This window comes from Macaca thibetana, chromosome 1, assembly GCF_024542745.1.
Source record: "Macaca thibetana thibetana isolate TM-01 chromosome 1, ASM2454274v1, whole genome shotgun sequence".
Lineage (NCBI taxonomy): Eukaryota > Metazoa > Chordata > Mammalia > Primates > Cercopithecidae > Macaca > Macaca thibetana.
Window position 1 is genome coordinate 204,772,587 of NC_065578.1, and position 18,929 is coordinate 204,791,515.

General features: G+C 40.0%; 1 protein-coding gene across 3 annotated transcripts in view; it reads right to left on the reverse strand.

Annotated features, from left to right (window-relative positions):
* PCNX2 (pecanex 2) overlaps positions 1 to 7,976 on the reverse strand; it is a 309,611-nt gene extending 301,635 nt beyond the window's left edge. Inside the window, exons 1-2 of one of the 3 annotated variants that reach the window (XM_050769607.1) lie at positions 7,577 to 7,976; positions 4,783 to 6,753 (exon numbers count right to left, since the gene is read on the reverse strand). In XM_050769607.1, the coding sequence (XP_050625564.1) occupies positions 6,724 to 6,753; positions 7,577 to 7,729 (183 nt within the window). In that variant the 5' untranslated portion in view covers positions 7,730 to 7,976 and the 3' untranslated portion in view covers positions 4,783 to 6,723. Of the gene's footprint in view, positions 1 to 4,782; positions 6,754 to 7,576 lie in introns of those variants that run through there. The other 2 variants (XM_050769598.1, XM_050769591.1) reach the window with 2 other exon arrangements.
* Between the last annotated feature and the right edge of the window lie 10,953 nt (positions 7,977 to 18,929).

Here is an 18,929-nt window from a genome sequence, read left to right on the forward strand (position 1 = left end):
CAGAGAGACAAGGCTGGCAAGGAGAATGGGGTCTCTGAGGATGTGTGAAGGCAGCTCTCCAGAGAGTCAACTAGGGAACATGTGCCATGCTCTGAGAGCCCAAGGCCAGCTTACCACCATGACAGTCAACAAAGAATCGTCCTGCTCTCCAAAGCCAAGGACATCAGAAACATCAGTCAACGCATGAGGGAAGAGGAGAGCAGGAAAGACTGTGCCATCATCATGTCCCTTTCTACCTGGAAATGACTGGATGATGGAAGCTTTGGTTATGCCACGGAACTGCACATTCTGCAATCTAAATCAAGTCTGTATTTTGTTGCTTAAAGCCATCATAAAATGTGTATAAACTGTGATCTGAAGTCATGGGGCTTACCCATGTTTTTATCTGGGATATGGAAAAAAAAAAACCCTGTCCAGGGCAAATTGAAAGGAACAGTGGAAGACAAATAAGATTGCTTTATGATTACACTCAGGACCCCTTACATTCAAACTTCCATTCACATGTGTATGAAATACCAGTGCAAGAAAACACAAGAGGCTGTGTATAGTGGTTCCATCTCAAGTGGGAAACTAGAAATAAGTGTGAGAGGGAAGTTATATTTTTGTTATGTGTCCTTTTGTACATTTTTAGTGTTCATATGTCTTCATGCAAATGTGCAAGGAATATATACCAATTGGTATGGTTTGGCTGTGTCCCCACCCAAATCTCATCTGAAACTATAGCTCCCTTAATTCCCACATGTCATGGGAGGGACCCAATGGGAGGTAATTGAGCCATGAGGCAGGTCTTTCCTATTCTGTTCTCATGATAATGTATAAGTCACACGAGATCTGATGGTTTTATAAAGGGGAGCTCTCCTGCACAAGCTCTCTTGTCTACCACCATGTAAGACCTGACTTTGCTCCTCACTTGCCTTGTGCCATGACTGTGAGGCCTCCCTAGCCGTGTGGAACTGTGAGACCATTAAACCTCTTTCCTTTATAAACTACTCAGTGTTGGGTATTTCTTCATAGCAGTATGAAAATGGACTAAAATGCCCACATTGTAAAATGACCTGTTAGAAGTGATATGGCTGAGTGGGTAAGAACTCCAATGCTTGGGCTTCAATCCTAGTCAGGCTGTGACAGTCATGTATTTGTAAGCATATTTACCTACCTCTTTTTGCTAGTTTCATTGACTGTAAAATGGCATAATGATGGTGCCTCACTGGGGCACTGGGGAAGGTGAGATGATTTCTTTCTTGCAAAGCTCTTACGAAAGTGTCTGCCTCATATGTGCTCCGAAGTGTTGGCTGTGATTCTTACCTATTCCAATAATAGTAACATAATACAATTGTAAATGCTAAAGGAAGAAAATGCACCAGACAAAAAGTATGGAAAAATCTGAATACCATTAAAAGTGAGTCCATTTTCTTCTTGCAGAGAGCATAGGAAGGAGATTTAGAGAAGATGAAATAGCAATAAGATACTTAATGTTTAAAATTTACCATTTAGGAGACCAAATGATTAAAGCCAGAAAATAACAATCACCTAGTAAGTATTCTATACAAAAGAAGTAACACCAAGTCAATTAGATTGTTCAATTAAAACAAAAATAATAGGGTATTAAAAAGTATTAGACATTACCCTGGGGAAAAATGCCAGGTATCTGAGGAGTGAACCATTCAAAATACAACTAGTCACTAATGGGGAGAAATCTCAAGAAGCCCTAAGAAAGCTGGGAATGGGGCAGGAGACATAAGTTTAACTACTAGAAAATTTGTTATGAACTTGTAATACCAGAATGGAAAGAAAAAACAAACACAGAAACACAACCTGGGGACATAGATCCTGCCCGCAGACATGCATGTGTCTAATGGCAGACGATGAGGATAAATGGGATAAGCAACTGTGACTCAATAAAAGAACTGTCAATTTGAAAAGACTGGAGACGGCTGCCCCAGCAACAAATGTAGGGACTCCAGGAAAGCAGAGCCCTCCACACAGGCAAGTCCTCTGCACACACCATCCACAGAGCCACCTGGAGAAACAAAAATTGAGAGACAACTGCATGGTTTGGCATTCAGCCCAAATCTGGAGGGACTAAGTCTGTAGTTCTTCTGGAGGCTCAGGACCCAGGAAGCATGCCTTTTAAGCAACTCCATGCTCAGGCTCTTCACCTCAAATACAACTCTGCTTCAGGCAGGTGAGGGCAGGAGGCAGGAAACCAGACATTCAGGTAAATTATGGAGATAGTGCAAAGGATCAGACATCTCAATGCAAGAATAAATAAGGCCCCTAGAAGTGGAAGGACCAAATATCAAGGTTCTGGGAGTCAAAGGAAAGAAAGCACGGACTATGTGATTCATTAACAGAGAAAGCCTTTCTTTGGAGGAAATTGGATATAAATGCTAGGACTGACTAGAACAGAGGTAACCTTCTGGGAACGGCGACATGCCAAGCAGTTCAAGAGAATAACAACCACCAAGTGGAATGGGCCAAGCCTGCTATGCAAGGCTGTGCAGGTTGCATCCTGCACAAAGGTCTCCTGCTGACAGGATTAAATGGGCCAGGAAAGGCTGCCTCTTTGCAGAGGCTGCCTTTCCACAATTTACACAAAGTCATCTTATATGTTAAAAGTAGGAGAGGAAGTCTAGGTGAAGCATGGAGGGGGGTAGAGGGAAAGAAGGAAGGAAGGAAGCGTGGTCAAAGAAATGCAAAACCTTAAATTCTATTCTCATACCTCAACATTCAATTGCGCCTTCATTTCTTAGGCCTCAGGAAGCCTTGTTATGGGGGTGAGGGATGTGAAGGAGTAGAATAATCCAAGATGCCTAGTGCACCGGGCCCACAACCAGAGCTCCATGGTAACTTTCTTTAAAATGCAGTATATTTAAATTTCCATCAAACTGTCATTTATTATGCAAGGTGAAGTATTTAGGAAGAAATAGACTGATGTGTGCAGTTTACTTTGAAATGCATCAAGAAAATAAAGTAGAATAAGGGATCAATAGAAGGATGGACAAATGGACAGATAGGTGATAAAGCAAGTATAGTAAAATGTTCATGGAGTAAAATCAAAGTGCTGTGTATATGGCTGCACGCAGTAAAATTATTTCAGCTTTGTTGTATGTTTTAAACTTTTTATAGTAAAATCCTGGGAAAATATTGATTGAAAAAAGAGGAATGCAAGATCTAAGAAAAAATAATGACATACCAGAATGGGAAATGACTGTGAACTCTCATAGAAATGTCACCAATTAGCTGTAATAACAATTAGAGTGTGTTGGGTGCTTACTATTTGCCTAGTACTATGCTAGCGCTTGACAGATAATCCTATTAATTATAATTACGGCAATTAGAAATGATGTAGGTCTTACCAAAGAAGGTCTCTAAGATTAAATTTTAAAAAGCAGAACTGGGAACAGAACAAGTCTGGCTAAAGTTAAAGGAAAGGAAACAGAAAGCTCCAGCCATAAAACAAAAGACAGGCTTTCTGTCCACAAGCGCGGAAAGGGCTGCCCATCCAAACACATATGTCAGGCCTGGAAAATCAAGTCTAATATTGCCGTGCATGGGGTTTGGAAGGATGTGAAAGTTCCACCTCATTCTTCCCATCACTCAACTCTTCCTCTCCAGTGGAGCTGACCACAATGCCACTGGCATAATCATAATTCCACTGTAGGTGGCTCCACTGTTTCACAGACTTCAAAGTGTTCTTATATGTACTATGTCAGGCAGCATAATGTCCTGGAAGGGCCAAAGACTTGGATGCTACAGAACCTCAGCTAAATGCAGAATTTTACCACTGACTATCTAGATGACTGTAGGCAAACAGCTGACTCTCCCTGGACCTCAGTTGCTAAACTTATAAAATGAAGGTGTTATCCGCATTCTACAGATGATAAAACTGAGGTCTGGAGAAGTAAGGTGACTTGCACAAGGCCACACAATTGATAAGAGGAAGAACGGGAACTGCGTCTTTTGACATGAGGCTTATGCTTTCAGAACTGACACAAGGCCAGAATCATGCCCATATGCCCCTACTGTAAAGAAAACTCAGCTCTGAATCTCCATTAATTATCATCTCAAAAGAAGAAAGACAAAACACATGTAATAGTGACAATTTAAATATCTCTCAAGACAAATCATCTTTCAGTGCGTCCAAAAGAAAAGGAGGTTGATAATCAACCAAAGTAAAACTCTTTCCAAGTTATCCAAATTGACTTACTGTTTTCAGTTGTACATTTCCAAACATTTCTCACAAATATATACATAGTTTACAAATGCTAATAAATCACTGTTTTCCACATTATCACCCAGATCTAAGTACATTCTAGGGATTAGAAATTTGCCTCAATAATTAATAATAAAAATATTTAAAATACTCGAAGTATCTGTTAAATTAAAAAGTGGATCTTTTCAATAGTGAAATTTTCTTTCTTTCCTTTTTCTTTTCTTTTCTTTTTTTTTTTTTTTTTTTTTTTTTTTGAGAGACAGAGTCTTGCTCTGTCACCCAGTCTGGAGTGCAGTGGCGTGATTTTGGCTCACTGCAACCTCTGCCTCCAGGGTTCAAGCGATTCTCCTGCCTCAGCCTCCTGAGTCACTGGGATTGCAGGCATGCACCACCACGCCCAGCTAATTTTTTGTATTTTTAGTAAAGACAGGGTTTCACTATGTTGGCCAAGCTGGTCTTGTACTCCTAATTTCAAGGGATCCACCCACTTTGGCCTCCCAAAGTGCTGGGATTACAGGCATGAGCCACCATGCCCGACCAAAACTTTCTTAAACATGTTTAAACCAAAATTGTAAAAAAAAAAAAAAAAAAAAAAAAAAAACAGAGAAGTTCATAGAACTTTGACTAAGCCCCTGTTGTCAGTAACTAGTCAAGTATCTTCTTGGAACAAATGACTGTAAATGAACAAATTGAAAAAGACATTAACAATCACAGACAACACTGAAGTGCAGAGAAATATGTTTAAGCACCAAGATCTGAAGAACAAAGCCTCCACTGGGGAAAAGGGCCTTTTATTTCAAGGGCACTTTCAGAAACCAGAAGACCAAAGCAAGAAAAAAATAACCTGTTGCGTTTTTAATAAGACAGGCTATATATTAAAAAGTAGCTGCACCCACATACAATTATTCTATAATAGTTAAAGGCATGCTGGCATAGAGATATAAAAATTTGGGCACATCTGTTTTACTTTTTAAAGCCTGATATAAAAGTAAAATTATTTAAGTCTCAGATTTTACTTTCTAACATTTTGAGATTTAGCTGAAAATTACATTTAAATATCATCGAAAAGCAAGTTAACGAAGGACAATTTCCTACTCACAAACGCAAGATCTAAATCAAGCTACTCAATAAAGCATAGTTAGGTAGAAATTAAGGGTTCTGACCATACGTAGACATCAAATCTTAAGTAGAGTTTTACAAAAATGAGCCCATATGCATAGAAAAAAACATCTGCAGGAACACAACATTAAATTCTAATGTGGTTGTTTCTGAGGAGTGGGATTATAAGCGGAATATATATTGCTTTCATTATCAGGAAATATTCAAAAAGCATAGTGAGGTAGACTATTTAATGCTAGTTGGAAAAGAAAGAGACACACAAGTTAATTGTATAGGAGATCAGTGTTACCAAATGCAGAGCACTCTGCTATGTACAAGGAAAAACCAAGATGAATAAACAACATAAAAACCCATGCCCTCAAAAAAGCTTATGATCTAGACATAGAAGTGAAATACATGTTCCTACAACTAAGTACCAGACAGAATTAGAAAAGTGCTATTAATGCTGATAGTCCAACTACAGAATGCTGTAAAACAAATAGTAAGTACAGAATGGTATAAGGGTAAGGAAGAAGAGAAATTAATTCTAGCTAAATGGAATCAGAAAACATAAGGATAGAGAGATTTTAGAAGCTGGGGAAGGAAAAAAAAGGGCATCTCTTACTGAGCACTCTGTGTGTGACAGGTACTAAGAGTACTTCCATCTATTAATTCACTCAGTTCTCATATTCACCCTATAAGGGAGGTACTATAATTATCCCTGCTTTACAAACAAGGAAGGCGAAGCTTGCTCAAGCTCATACTAGGTCTAGTAAGCAGGAGAACCAGGATTTCACACTGGTGAGGGCTGCGTTCCTCATGACTTTGCTATGCTGTCCCTCTAGGAAAAGGGAAAACACTGGGACCCATAGGCTAAAGAAAAATGAGTTAAGAAAAATGGTGCACAAAATCAGAAAGAATAAAGAAACTTGCATTTATTGAAGGGTTTCCAAGTAGTTTCCATATTTAATGCTTTTTATATACAATTTTGGTTATTTTTTCTGTGAAGTGGTGATTATGATGATCACATCTATTTTAATGATATGAACACTAAGTTTTAGAAAAGTTCAGTATCAGACCAAACAGCTAATAAGTAGCAGAACAGAATTGCAAACCCAAGTCTGAGCCCAATCTCAGGTCAAGTCAGACCTGTGGCTTTATATGTACTATCTCATTTAATCCCTAAAACAATCTGTAAATCTCGTACTCTTACCTTTTCTCATTTTACAGATAAGACAATGAAAAATTAGACGGTAAATAACCTCCCCAAGGTCACAGAACTGGTAACCAGTAGACCCAAAATTTAACCCAGGCATCATGACTTCACACCCAGACTTCTGACCCTTTGGGTACACTGCCGGAAAAAGAGTAAAGAAGAACCCAATCACAAATGTCAAACTCGGAATCCATCAGTCATGCAAACTCATTGACAATTTTTGCTGTAAAAAACCCATGATCTAATAATGTGTTAGGAATAAAGTCCTCCAACAGACATACCAAAATTAGATTCTTAGCATGTAAAGCTTAATAAGACGTGGAACACCTTACCTGTACAGCTTTTCAAAGAAGGTAAACCATTGTTTTAATTACGTATAATCTACCTAAGAAGGTCATCTATGTAGTTTTTCAGCAAGCACTCACTTACCACAACCCCACTAAAATGTCAAGCCCCAACTAAACGTTGTAATACTTTGTCTAGCATAAAGTACATTGGATTTATCCATTATTATATCTTCCTACAGAATTCTATACATAGTGGTGTAGAAATTACAATGTGAGTAATTGATAATTGAACTTGCCTTCCCAAAGCAAAAGAAGAAAGAAGGTGAGAGGGGAAAAAAGGGGCCAATAACTGAAATGAGTTTGCTTTTTACATTTCGTTTTGCCTCTTGGCTACAATCTACAGTATTTCACACCAAACATTATCCCAAGCTACCCAGCTCTGAGGCCTAGAGTTACCCACCTACAAAACAAGCTGCAAGCTCCCTGCCACAAGGAGAGTGACTCATCCTAACATCCGGCATCAATTCTTAATGAGTCCCCGAGCCCCCGCAGTCCTGTCTACTTTTCTTTTCCAGTGAATCCTCACAGCCCCCTTTCCCTGCACGTTCTCTGTCCCAAATTTCTGAAGCCCTTCCCCTTCCGTCTCTTAAGAATCTCTACGAACCTGAAACCCTGTGAGGCTGATGGCACGTCTGTGGTTCCTTTCTCCTCCTTCCCTCCATCCCCACAGCTCCCCGGGACCTGACCCTCCCCACTCACCAGGTGCAGGGCCAGGGGCAACAGCAGCAGGAACAGCCACAGGTAGAGGTGGCAGCTGTTGGTGAACTTGCTCTGCTCCGGGTCGTGGTACCAGCCCCCGGTGAGCGCGGCCCACACGCCCTGCCGGAGCAGCTGCAGCACCTGGGACACCATGCCGGCTGCGTCCCGGGGCTGGTGCGCGCCCCGTTGCACCCTGCGCGCCCCGGCCGGCTCCCCGGGCTCCCTCAGGTCTAACACCCGGGCCCGCGGTCCGCGCCTCCGCCGTCGCCGCCGCCGTCGCCGCCGCCGCCTCCTTCCACCCCACGGCTGAAGCTGGAGCTGCTCTTCCGCCCGGACCCGCGAACCGCGGCGCCGGAGCCGGCTGCTGCCGCCGGGCAGGTGAGCGCCATGTCCGAGGGAGGAAGGATTTTCCCAGCGTGCTCAGAGGCGGCTGCTCAGAGGATGCTTCCGAGGCTCCTCCCAGCGCCCGCCCAGTCCCTCCTTAGCCTTCGCTGGGGGCCAGAAGGATTTCTGAGTCTCTCCAGCTTTTTCTTTCTCTCTTTCTTTCTCTCTCTCTTTTTCCTTCCTCCTTCCCTCCCTCCCTCTCTCTTTTTTCTCTCTCCTTCCTTCCGTCCTTCCTTCCTTTCTCTCTCTCTCTCTGTTTCTTTCTCCCTCTTTTTTTCCTTTTTTTTTTTTTTTTTTGCCACTCCCCGCTTCCCTTCCCCTTCTCTCCCATCCTCCTATTAGGGGACATGCAAAGGTGTTCTCATGCAGAAGGCACAGACCAGGACACGTTCCTTGTCCTTGTCCTTGTCCTTTTTTACACCCAAATATTTACCTCATACAAGGTCCTGTCACTCAGCACTCAAAGCAATTTCTTCTCCTGAGCACTTCCTGCACGCCTTCGTTCTCCTTAATTAAGGGCTGACCCCAGACGTTCTATTAATCTAAGCTCTACCTAGTCCTCTGGCACTGATCTTCTGTCCTCCCTGACTTCCTCCTCCACTCCCTATTGTCCAACTTGGTGGAGAAAGAAGATAACCACCTCCCTGATAAAATTTCAGGAGCTTCAGTTAGGCTCTTTAGTTTTTTATCTCTTTCCTAGAACATAATCCCAGGTATTTAACTGGCTATTTAGAACATTAATCTAAATCTCTCTATGCTGTTTAGATAGGAAGACCCACTGGACAAAAACTTAATAATCTTTAAGCTATTATCTATTTTATCGTTTACAGTGGATACAGTTCAGATTCTCTTTTGAGAGTGGGTTTTGGAAAGGGAAGAGATAAAAGGGAGCTTGTCTTCCTTTGGGATGAGGAGCGGAAGCCCTGTGTGTGTGAGCTCGGGCCTTAGGGAGAGACAAAGATTAGAGGGCTCCATGATTCTCAACATGCCTTCCCTGCATCATCCTTACCTGGTCTGTCCCAACACATCACACTCCTCTGACTCGTGTGCCTGCCTGTGTCCTGGCCGTGTTCTGGTCTGCAGCAGCACTTGCTTGTGGGCGCCCTAGTCAGGCCCAGTAAAGGCACACCAGCCTTCCCAGGCTGAAACAAGGTAAGGACAGGCCCATCATGAGGAGAGGGCCCAGGACATGAAAGGCCACTGAGTTACAGCAAAAGCCTCACTATGGTGTGTCTGCCGTCAGCCATAACCACTGTTCCTTCTACTTTACATTCATCAGTAGGAATGAATCATCAAAATGGAATATGGCTTCTTTCTGTACTGGAAGAGTAATTTTCTTTTTTTTTTTTTTTTTTTTTTTTTTTTTTTTTTTTTTTTTTTGAGACGGAGTCTCACGCTGTTGCCCAGGCTGGAGTGCAGTGGCGCGATCTCGGCTCACTGCAAGCTCCGCCTCCCGGGTTCCCGCCATTCTCCTGCCTCAGCCTCCTGAGTAGCTGGGACTACAGGCGCCCGCCACCGCGCCCGGCTAATTTTTTTTTTGTATTTTTAGTAGAGACGGGGTTTCACTGTGGTCTCGATCTCCTGACCTTGTGATCCGCCCGCCTCGGCCTCCCAAAGTGCTGGGATTACAGGCTTGAGCCACCGCGCCCGGCAAGAATAATTTTCTTAAAGACTCAGCTTGTAAACGGGCTTTTTTGTATATCTGCTCAAAATATTTATAACCTACCAGGTGTTGTATAAATGTTTAATGGATTAATCTACCAATAAACTCCACACTAAAGGAGCGCTGTCATGTGCATGGATACAGGAGGAAAGGTCATGCAACAGTCTGTTTCTACATGGAGGTTGTGCCCTTGTTCACTTGTCCTGATTCATCAAATATTCACCTTCTGGGTGCCAAGCATTTTGCAGAAGACTAAGAAAGCAAATGTAGGGCCGGGCGCGGTGGCTCAAGCCTGTAATCCCAGCACTTTGGGAGGCCGAGACGGGCGGATCACGAGGTCAAGAGATCGAGACCATCCTGGCGAACACAGTGAAACCCCGTCTCTACTAAATAGTACAAAAAAACTAGCTGGGCGAGGTGGCGGGCGCCTGTAGTCCCAGCTACTCGGGAGGCTGAGGCAGGAGAATGGCGTAAACCCGGGAGGCGGAGCTTGCAGTGAGCTGAGATCCGGCCACTGCACTCCAGCCTGGGCGACAGAGCGAGACTCCGTCTCAAAAAAAAAAAAAAAAAAAAAAAAAGAAAGCAAATGTAAGTCAAATATAGTCCCTACCATGAAGGAGTTAACAAACTACAAGAGGAGGCAGGAAAATAAAAGACTTCCAATAAAATGTGCTGCCTGTTATCATATTGTAGAAATGGACACATATCCAGATATATGGAAGCACTGGGGCACTGTGCAGTGCAGAAGACATGTACAAGTCTGTGAAGGAGGGGTGGTGTCAATGAGCACCAGGGAACCGGTCTTACAGCTAAATACTAGCTCTCTCCACAGGGAGTGGAGAAGGAAAAGTCAGGGAGGATAGAAGATCAGTGCCAGAGGACCAGGTAGAGCTTAGATTAATAGAACGTCTGGGGTCAGCCCTTAAGGAGAATGAAGGCGTGCAGGAAGTGCTCAGGAGAAGAAATTAGTAAGTGTAAATAGTTCTCCAGGAACATGTATGTGTGGAAAGAGGAGCATGGCAATTTGGGGAAAATGTCAGGATAGTCTAATATATCTGGAAGGTAGGGCTGGGAATGGGAGAAATGGAACAGTAGGAAACTTAATGAGATAAGCAAAGGTCAGTCTCTTGAGTCATACAAAGTTCTTCATATCCTATCCTAGGCAATGGACAAGAACTGGAAGGCTAAAGCATGCATGTGTCATGATCAATAGTACAGGGGCAAATGCTGAACACCTGAACCAGCAGGAAGGTACAAAATGTTGAGGGATCATATATGATCTTAAGGCTTAGAGATCAATTCAATGTGGAGACAAAGGGATAAGGAATGTTATGATTTTCCGTTTTGGGTTGAGATGACTATACTGTAAAATTAATCCATTTATAAGATATAGGAAGGTTAGCAGCAAAAGATGACTGCACTGAATTTGAGTTGCTTAGGGACTTTGCAAGCCATCGGGGAGAGAATGTTTCTGAAGCTTAGGAGAGGTTTTTGAAATAGAGATTTATACTTGAGAGAGATCAGCAGATAATCCCATAAAAGGGGATGATAATGTCCCAGAAAAGAATGTAGCCAAGAGGGCTGTGAATTACAAGGATTAAACACACAGGCAGGACAAAAAGAGGGAGGAAAGGAGGAGAATAAGGTGAATCTGATATTATCTAATAAATGGGGAAAGAACAATTCAAGAAGGAAGTGATTAATAGTGTCAAGTGCCATAGAAGAGGCCAAGTACAAAGGTTGTTATTAGGACACAGCCATTAGGAGTGACCTAATGTGACATAGCCCCAGCCATTCTGAGGATTGAAGATGATAAAGTGGGCAGGTGCCTAATTGTGTTGTATTACAAAAGATTGAATACGTAGTGAATGCAAAAGTAGAGGGAGGCAAAATCAGCTACTCCTTAGGGGAGCCTGGCCATAGAGGTGAGTGTGATCTAAATGCAGGTGCAATGGTCAAGAAAGTGTTTGTTTTGACTGAATGGCTTTTAATATTAAAAACTAAGTATGCCGGCCAGTCATGGTGGCTCATGCCTGTAATCCCTGCACTTTGAGAGGCCAAGGTGGGTGGATCACCTGAGGTCAGGAGTTCGAGACCAGTCTGGCCAACATGATGAAACACCATCTCTACTAAAAATACAAAAATGAGCCGGGGCATGGTGGTGAGTGCCTGTAGTCCCAGCTACTAGGGAGGCTGAGAATCACTTGAACCCGGGAGGTGGAGGTTGCAGTGAGCCAGGATCATGCCACTGCACTCCAGCCTGGGTGACAGCGAGACTCCATCTCAAAAAAAAAAAAAAAGCAACAACAAACAAAACTAAGTATGCTTCTTCTTGACTACTCTGCTTTCCTGGCATCATTATAGCTTTCACTATAATGCATATGTTGGAGACTCTAAAATCTTTATATTCAGCCCTAACCTTTTCCTGAATTTCAGATTTAAATCCAGTTGGGTACCCTTCTACCCATAGGCCCTCAACATATTCAAATGTGAACTCACTGGCTTCTCCCTTACTGTGATTCCTCCCATTGTGCCTTTTGTATTTTGATCTCAGCTGATGAAACCACAATCCACCTGGTCACTTAGAACCAGGAGGAAACCTAAATTCCTCGTCTTCTCATCCTCCTCTCTCTCACTACCATATCCAGTCAGTGACCAGGTCTTATCAATTTTATTTCCAAATGATGATTAACTACATATGTTTGCCCTATCCCTGTTGTCACGAATTCAAGTCAAATCCTCAGAATTTCTCCCTTGAACTATCAAAGTGGCTTCCTAACTAAATTTTGTATCTCCAACTAAACCTTCTATATCAATGAAGGGAAGAAAGGAGCAACTCTCTAGCTTTCAAGGCATACATAAGTTTACACAGGAAATAAGAAAGCTGAAAAAGCAAACAAGGGATCATACAAAGCAGAATATGCACCTACCACTCCTAGGACTGGAAGAACAGTGGGAACAAGTAGTATTGTTAGAAGCCACAAGCCAGAGGTTGGTGGCAAGAGATAGATCCATGGCAGGGCAGTCTAGAAAGAGCTGGAGCCTTGAGGACTTGCAGCGGCCACAGAAAGGGAATGGTTTTGAGTGGGGAATATGATACCAAAGCAGATAAAGACATGACGGGAAATGAAAACTTGGCCATGTATTATCCTGCCTTAACAAAAGCAAAAATTCTTAAAAACATATTAGCAATCTGAGTCCTGCAACATATAAAAAGGATTACATACTATGACCAAGTAGAATTCATCCCAGGAATTCAAGGTTGGCTTAACATCCAAAAATCAATCATATATGTGAGGGTAGCCCTAATCTGTGTGATGGAGGGCACCACAAATACCTGCTACATTCTTGTACACCCTTTCTCAGAGCTACTGGAAAATATGCTTCATTAAAAGGAATGAATATACTAAGAAAGATAAAGCATGGGACCAAGGGAACAAGCTTTTTTTTTTTTTTTTCTTTTTTACAGAGTCTTGCTCCATCGCCCAAGCCAGAATGCAGAATGCAGAATGCAGTGGTGTGATCTCAGCTCACTGCAACCTCTGTCTCCTGGGTTCAAGTGATTCTCATGCCTCAGCCTTCTGAGTAGCTGGGATTATAGGCATGCACCACCACCCCTGGCTAATTTTTATATATATATTTTTTCTGGTAGAGATGAGGTTTCACCATGTTGACCAGTCTGGTCTCAAACTCCTGACCTCAGGTGATGCCCCTGCCTTGGCCTCCCAAAGTGTTGGGATTATAGTGAACCACTGCACCCAGCCAAGAACAAGTAACTGAAAAGAGAGAGAGAAAATTAAAAAACAATCTCCAGGACAACAGTTCACAAAACAGCAGGCCTAGAGAATAACCAAATCAGATGAAGCATTGAGATAAATTTTGAATGTAATATCTTTAATAATTTTAGGTCTAATTGATTTTTTTACTACTTTTATCTTTTTGATAAATATATTTTTTTCTAGGAATTTGTTCATTTGATCTAAGTATTCTACTTTATTGGTATAAAGTTTGTCATACTGTCCTCTTGTGATTTAATAAAAATGTTTGTAAGATATGCAGTGGTTTGTGCCTTTTCATTCTTAAAATCAGTTATTTGTGCCATCTCATTCTTTCATGATTATTCATTAGGAATCTCTTATTTTATTTAGTCTTCTCAAAAAAACAATTTCAACTTTTTCATCTTCTTTATCAAATGATTTTTTTATTTTGTCAATTTATGTTCTTTATGTTTCTTTCTCTTGTACTGTGTCTCAGCCTTATTTGTTCTAATTTTTCTACCTTCTTGAGATGGATGCTTCACATGCGTTTTTTTGCTTCTTTCTCATATATATATATACACATACATTTTCCTCTAAGTATGACATTAGTTGCATTCTACAAATTTCAATATATTTTACTACATTCAGTTTAGAATATTTTCTAATTTCCATTAGGATTCCTTTGATCTATAGATTAATTGGAAATATATTGCTTCTAAGTATGTATAGACATATATGAGCACTTCCTAATAATCTATATCCTCATTTAATTCCAGAGAACATACTCTTAATAACTGTCAGACTTGATTTACGGCAAAGTATATGATTAGTTTTGTAAATGTGTGTGTCAGCTTAAAAAGAATGATTTTTCTGCATGCTAAAAGTCCAGTATTCTATAAATGTCCACTGGTTAAATCTGCTAATAATTTCTCAAATATTCTTCATCCTTACAGACTTTTTGTCTGCTTTTCTATCAGTTAGTGACAGAGGTGTCATTCTTTTTAAGATTTTCCAAATACAAATGCACACACAAATGAACCATATTATTTAACATAAATCAAGCCTCAATACATTTCAAATAATTAAAATTATTTAGAGTTCAGAGTATTTCCTACAGAACTAAGTAAGAAATCAAAGATCATTATAAAATCATATGTAGTCCCAGCAGATCATTTGAGCTCAGGAGTTTGAGACTAGCCTGGGCAACATGGCGAAATCCTGTCTCTACAAAAAAAAATACAAAAATTAGCTGGGTGTGGTGGCATGTGCCTGTAGTCCCACCTGCTTGCGGGGGCTGAGGTAGGAATATCCTTTGAGCAGAAGAGGTCATGGCTTCAGTGAGCCGTGTTCACGCCACTGTACTCCAGCTTGGGCGACAAAGTGGGATCCTGTCTCAAAAAATCATATATGTACATATATATCTATAAAACCATATATACATATTATATACACACTATGTTAAATTAAAGTTTTATATCTTTCTGAAGAAATGAACCTTTTCTAATCATGCAGAGTATCTCCAGGAATTTTTATAATTTAAATTCTATTCTGTCTGATATTAACGCAGTCACCCCAGGGTTCTTCTGGTTAGTGTCTATATGGTTATATCTTTTTGTATCATTTTACTTTTAACTTTTCTGTATCTTTATGTTCTATCTTTATGTTTGTTTCCTATAAGCAGCATATCATTGAGATACGGTTTTTATTTGATCTGATAATCTTCGACTTTAATTAGAATATTTAGTCTGTTACATTTCATGCAGTTGTAATAGTACTGGATTTAATCATATCATGATTTTCAGTTTGTCTTTTTTCAGTTTTTCTTTGCTTTCTCTTGGCTTCTTTTGAATGATCTATTTTTTATTATTCATTTTTACTTATATCAGCTTAAAAGTCATAAACTTTTAAAACTTGTTTAAAGGGGTCAGAAATATAAAGTGATGCATTTCCAATGGAGGTGGAATTATACAGTGGACAGGATGGTGTCAGCACATGGGGGACACATGTGAAGAAGTGACACAGAGGAGCATGAGCATGGGGTAGTATTATTTTGTGTAGGAGTTAGAGGTAAAGCAAAGATTATTTATAATGATGTGAGGATCTCACAGAACAGAACTGAAAGAAGGTGGAGGGGGCAGAGAAAAGATAGGCTAATCCTCATTCAGTTAGCACAAAGAAGGGAAATACAGACAATAAAAAGACTATGTTAATGAAGAAATGCCTAATAGGTAGAATACTAAACCTTTACTCCAAGATAATTTGATATTTTCCCACATGTATTTAACTCTACCCAGGAGTAAGCATAAAAAATAAAGTACATCTTTTGGCTCTTTTAAGCACATATTATAATTCAGACAGTGAAATGTGAAATAGAAAATGCCAGTTATTACGAGATGAATAAAGGGAGGGAAAGGAAGCAAAGGTGGGCAGAGGAGAAAGGATGAAAAAGAAAAAACAGAGTGGCTTTTACTCATTTGTAGCACTAGGCGGCACCAGAACCCTGCTCAGAATGTAGTAAAATAAAATACATTATGGGTATTGCAAAGCAAGGAAGGACTTTAAACAGGGCAAATTCAATATTGCAAAAAGCTTGTTCACCCAAATGACAGTTCTACTTTTCACCTAATTACATTTTGTGAAGATCACCTTCATATCTTGTATGGTCAGTGTATATTGTATGTGTGTTTTGTGTGTGACTGTTATTTTTTTGTTTGTTTGTTTTGAGACGGAGTCTTGCTCTGTCACCCAGGCTGGAGTGCAGTGGCTGGATCTCAGCTCACTGCAAGCTCCTCCTCTCGGGTTCACGCCATTCTCCTGCCTCAGCCTCCCGAGTAGCTGGGACTACAGGCACCCGCCACTTCGCCCGGCTAGTTTTTTGTATTTTTTAGTAGAGACGGGGTTTCACCGTATTAGCCAGGATGGTCTGGATCTCCTGACCTCATGATCCGCCCGTCTCGGCCTCCCAAAGTGCTGGGATTACAGGCTTGAGCCACCGCGCCCGGCCTTGTTATTTTTTTTTAGGTTATTTTTCCTTAATCTTCTACACAGATTAGTGTTCCTGAATAACAGAATAGAAATAATGGAATCTAAGGAATATTATGAGTTATAACTGAAGAACTTTTTCAGAAACAAAAGAGGTCTTTAACTTACCTAAACATTAAACAGATGTATCATTCCCCATCCCCAAAATGACAAAAACAATGATAACAATAACACGAAGAAAGGTTCTAGGGCAATTGACTTCTGTATAGTAGAAGAAGTTTCTTTATGGTATAAACATATTTTGTATATAGCTCCTTTATTCTCATATCTGTTTTAAAAGACAAATCATAAAGCAAGAATTACAAAACTATGTTGAAGGACTTATAATATATAAAGATACAATTTGTATAAAAAGAATAGCACAAAGGAAATGAGATAAAATAGAGTTATATTGTTAGTTTTTATGTAATATTGAAATGAAGCTAATATTAATCTGAATTAAATTGTTTTAATATGCTAATTGTAATCTCTAGGGCACTCACTAAAATATTAAATTTCATTTTATTTTTATTTTATTTATTCTTTTGAGACAGAGTCTCACTCCATCACCCAGGCTGGAATGAAGTGGTATAATTACAGCTCATGCAGCCTTGACCTCCCCGGCTGTAGTGATCCTTCCCCACTCAGCCTCCCAAGTAGCTGAGACTACAGGCATGTACTCCCACACCCAGTTAATTTTTAAAATTTTTATATTTTTTGTAGAGACAGGATCCCACTATGTTGCACAGACTGGTTTGAATCCCCTGGGCTCAAATGATCCACCCACCTTGGCCTCACAAAGTATGGGGATTATGGGCACGAGCCATTATTATGCCCAGCCTAGAAATTAAATTTTAAAATACAGTAAAGGAAACACAAAAGGAATGAACTAGAAAATATCCACTTAACAACAGAAGAGGCAGTAATGGAGGAAGAGAAAAAGAAAAACACACGTGACATAAAAACAAGTATCCAAATGAGATATAAATTTACCTTATCAGCAATTATACTAAATGAAAATGGGTTAAACACTAAAATCAAAAGGTAAAGTTTGCCAGGATGAATTTAAAAACATGATCAAACGATATGATCAAATGCTGGAAAAGACACACTTTAGATTCAAGGATATAAACAGGTGGAAAGTAAAAGGGTAGAAGAAGCAAACCAAGAGAGTTAGAGTGTTTTGTGGGTGACTATTATTATTTATTTGTACTAATATCTGACAAAGTAGACTTTGAAACAAAAGTTTTTACTAAGAAAAAGAAAAGCATTTTATAATGATTAAAGGGTCAATTCATTAAGAAGATAAAATAGTTATAAACCTACATGTGCCCAACAACAGAACCTCAAAACGTAAAGAACAAAAACTGACAGAATTAAAGGGAGAAGTTAATAATCCAACAACAATAGTTGGAGACTTTAATATCCTGACTTTCAATAATGGATCAAACAACTAGGCAGAAGATTAACAAGGAAATAGAAATCTTGGGCAACAACATGTAGATATCCTGTACTGGTAGCATGGAGCACCATCTAAAATTTGGTTTGGATGTCAACACTAGTGACATCACACAAACAACACATCACACAAACATCACACAAACACACAAGTGAGCTTATTACTCACTTAATGAATCTATCTGGGGAAAGCAGGGCACGTCTTTTAGCAAGTCTGAAAAGGCTCGACAGAGCACAGAAATATTTTTATTGGGTTGGGAAATATACATGTTAAGTGGCTGAATTGTATGGCATGTGAATTATACCTCAATAAAGCTGTATTCAAAAAACAAATAAACCAAAATATGTGCTTGAAGGTATCTGACTCCTTCACATGATAGTGAAGAATTATTCAATTTAGATTTTAAGATTTGATTTTTCCCTTGTGTGTTTACCAGTTCTGAAGGGCAATTTATTCTGAGAATGTTGTGATTAGGAAGGACACTCAGAGAGCTTCTGGAATATGAAAATATTCTGTATGTTTACCTGGCTCATGATTACAGGAGTATTTGCTTTATAAAAATTTATTAAGCTGTGTATATATGTTTTATGCATTTTTCTCTGCAAGTACTCTACCTTAAAATAAAATAGTGATTTTTCAAAAGATATATATTCTGGTAAAGTTACCAAAATTTGAAGATAAGGAATCTGTTGGGTAATCCGATAAAAAAATAGGTAAATAAATAAAGTTACCTATAAAAGGAAAGTGGTAGCTTGACCTCAGAATTTTCTTCAGATTTATATAATGTGAGAAGTTGATGAAATTATGGTTACAAAACCCTCTGTGAAAGATCAATGTACATTTTTGCTACTTGATATACTTTGGATATTTGTTCCTTCCAAATCTCATGTTGAAATCTGATCCCCATCTGTGCAGGTGGGCGTGGTGGGAGGTGTTTGGGTCCTGAAGGCAGATCCCTCATGAATGGCTTGGTGCCATTCTCAGAGAGAGGGAGTTCTCACTCTTAGTTCCTGGGAGAACTGATTGTTGAAAATAACCCGGCACCTCCCTCCTCTCTCTCGTGCTCTC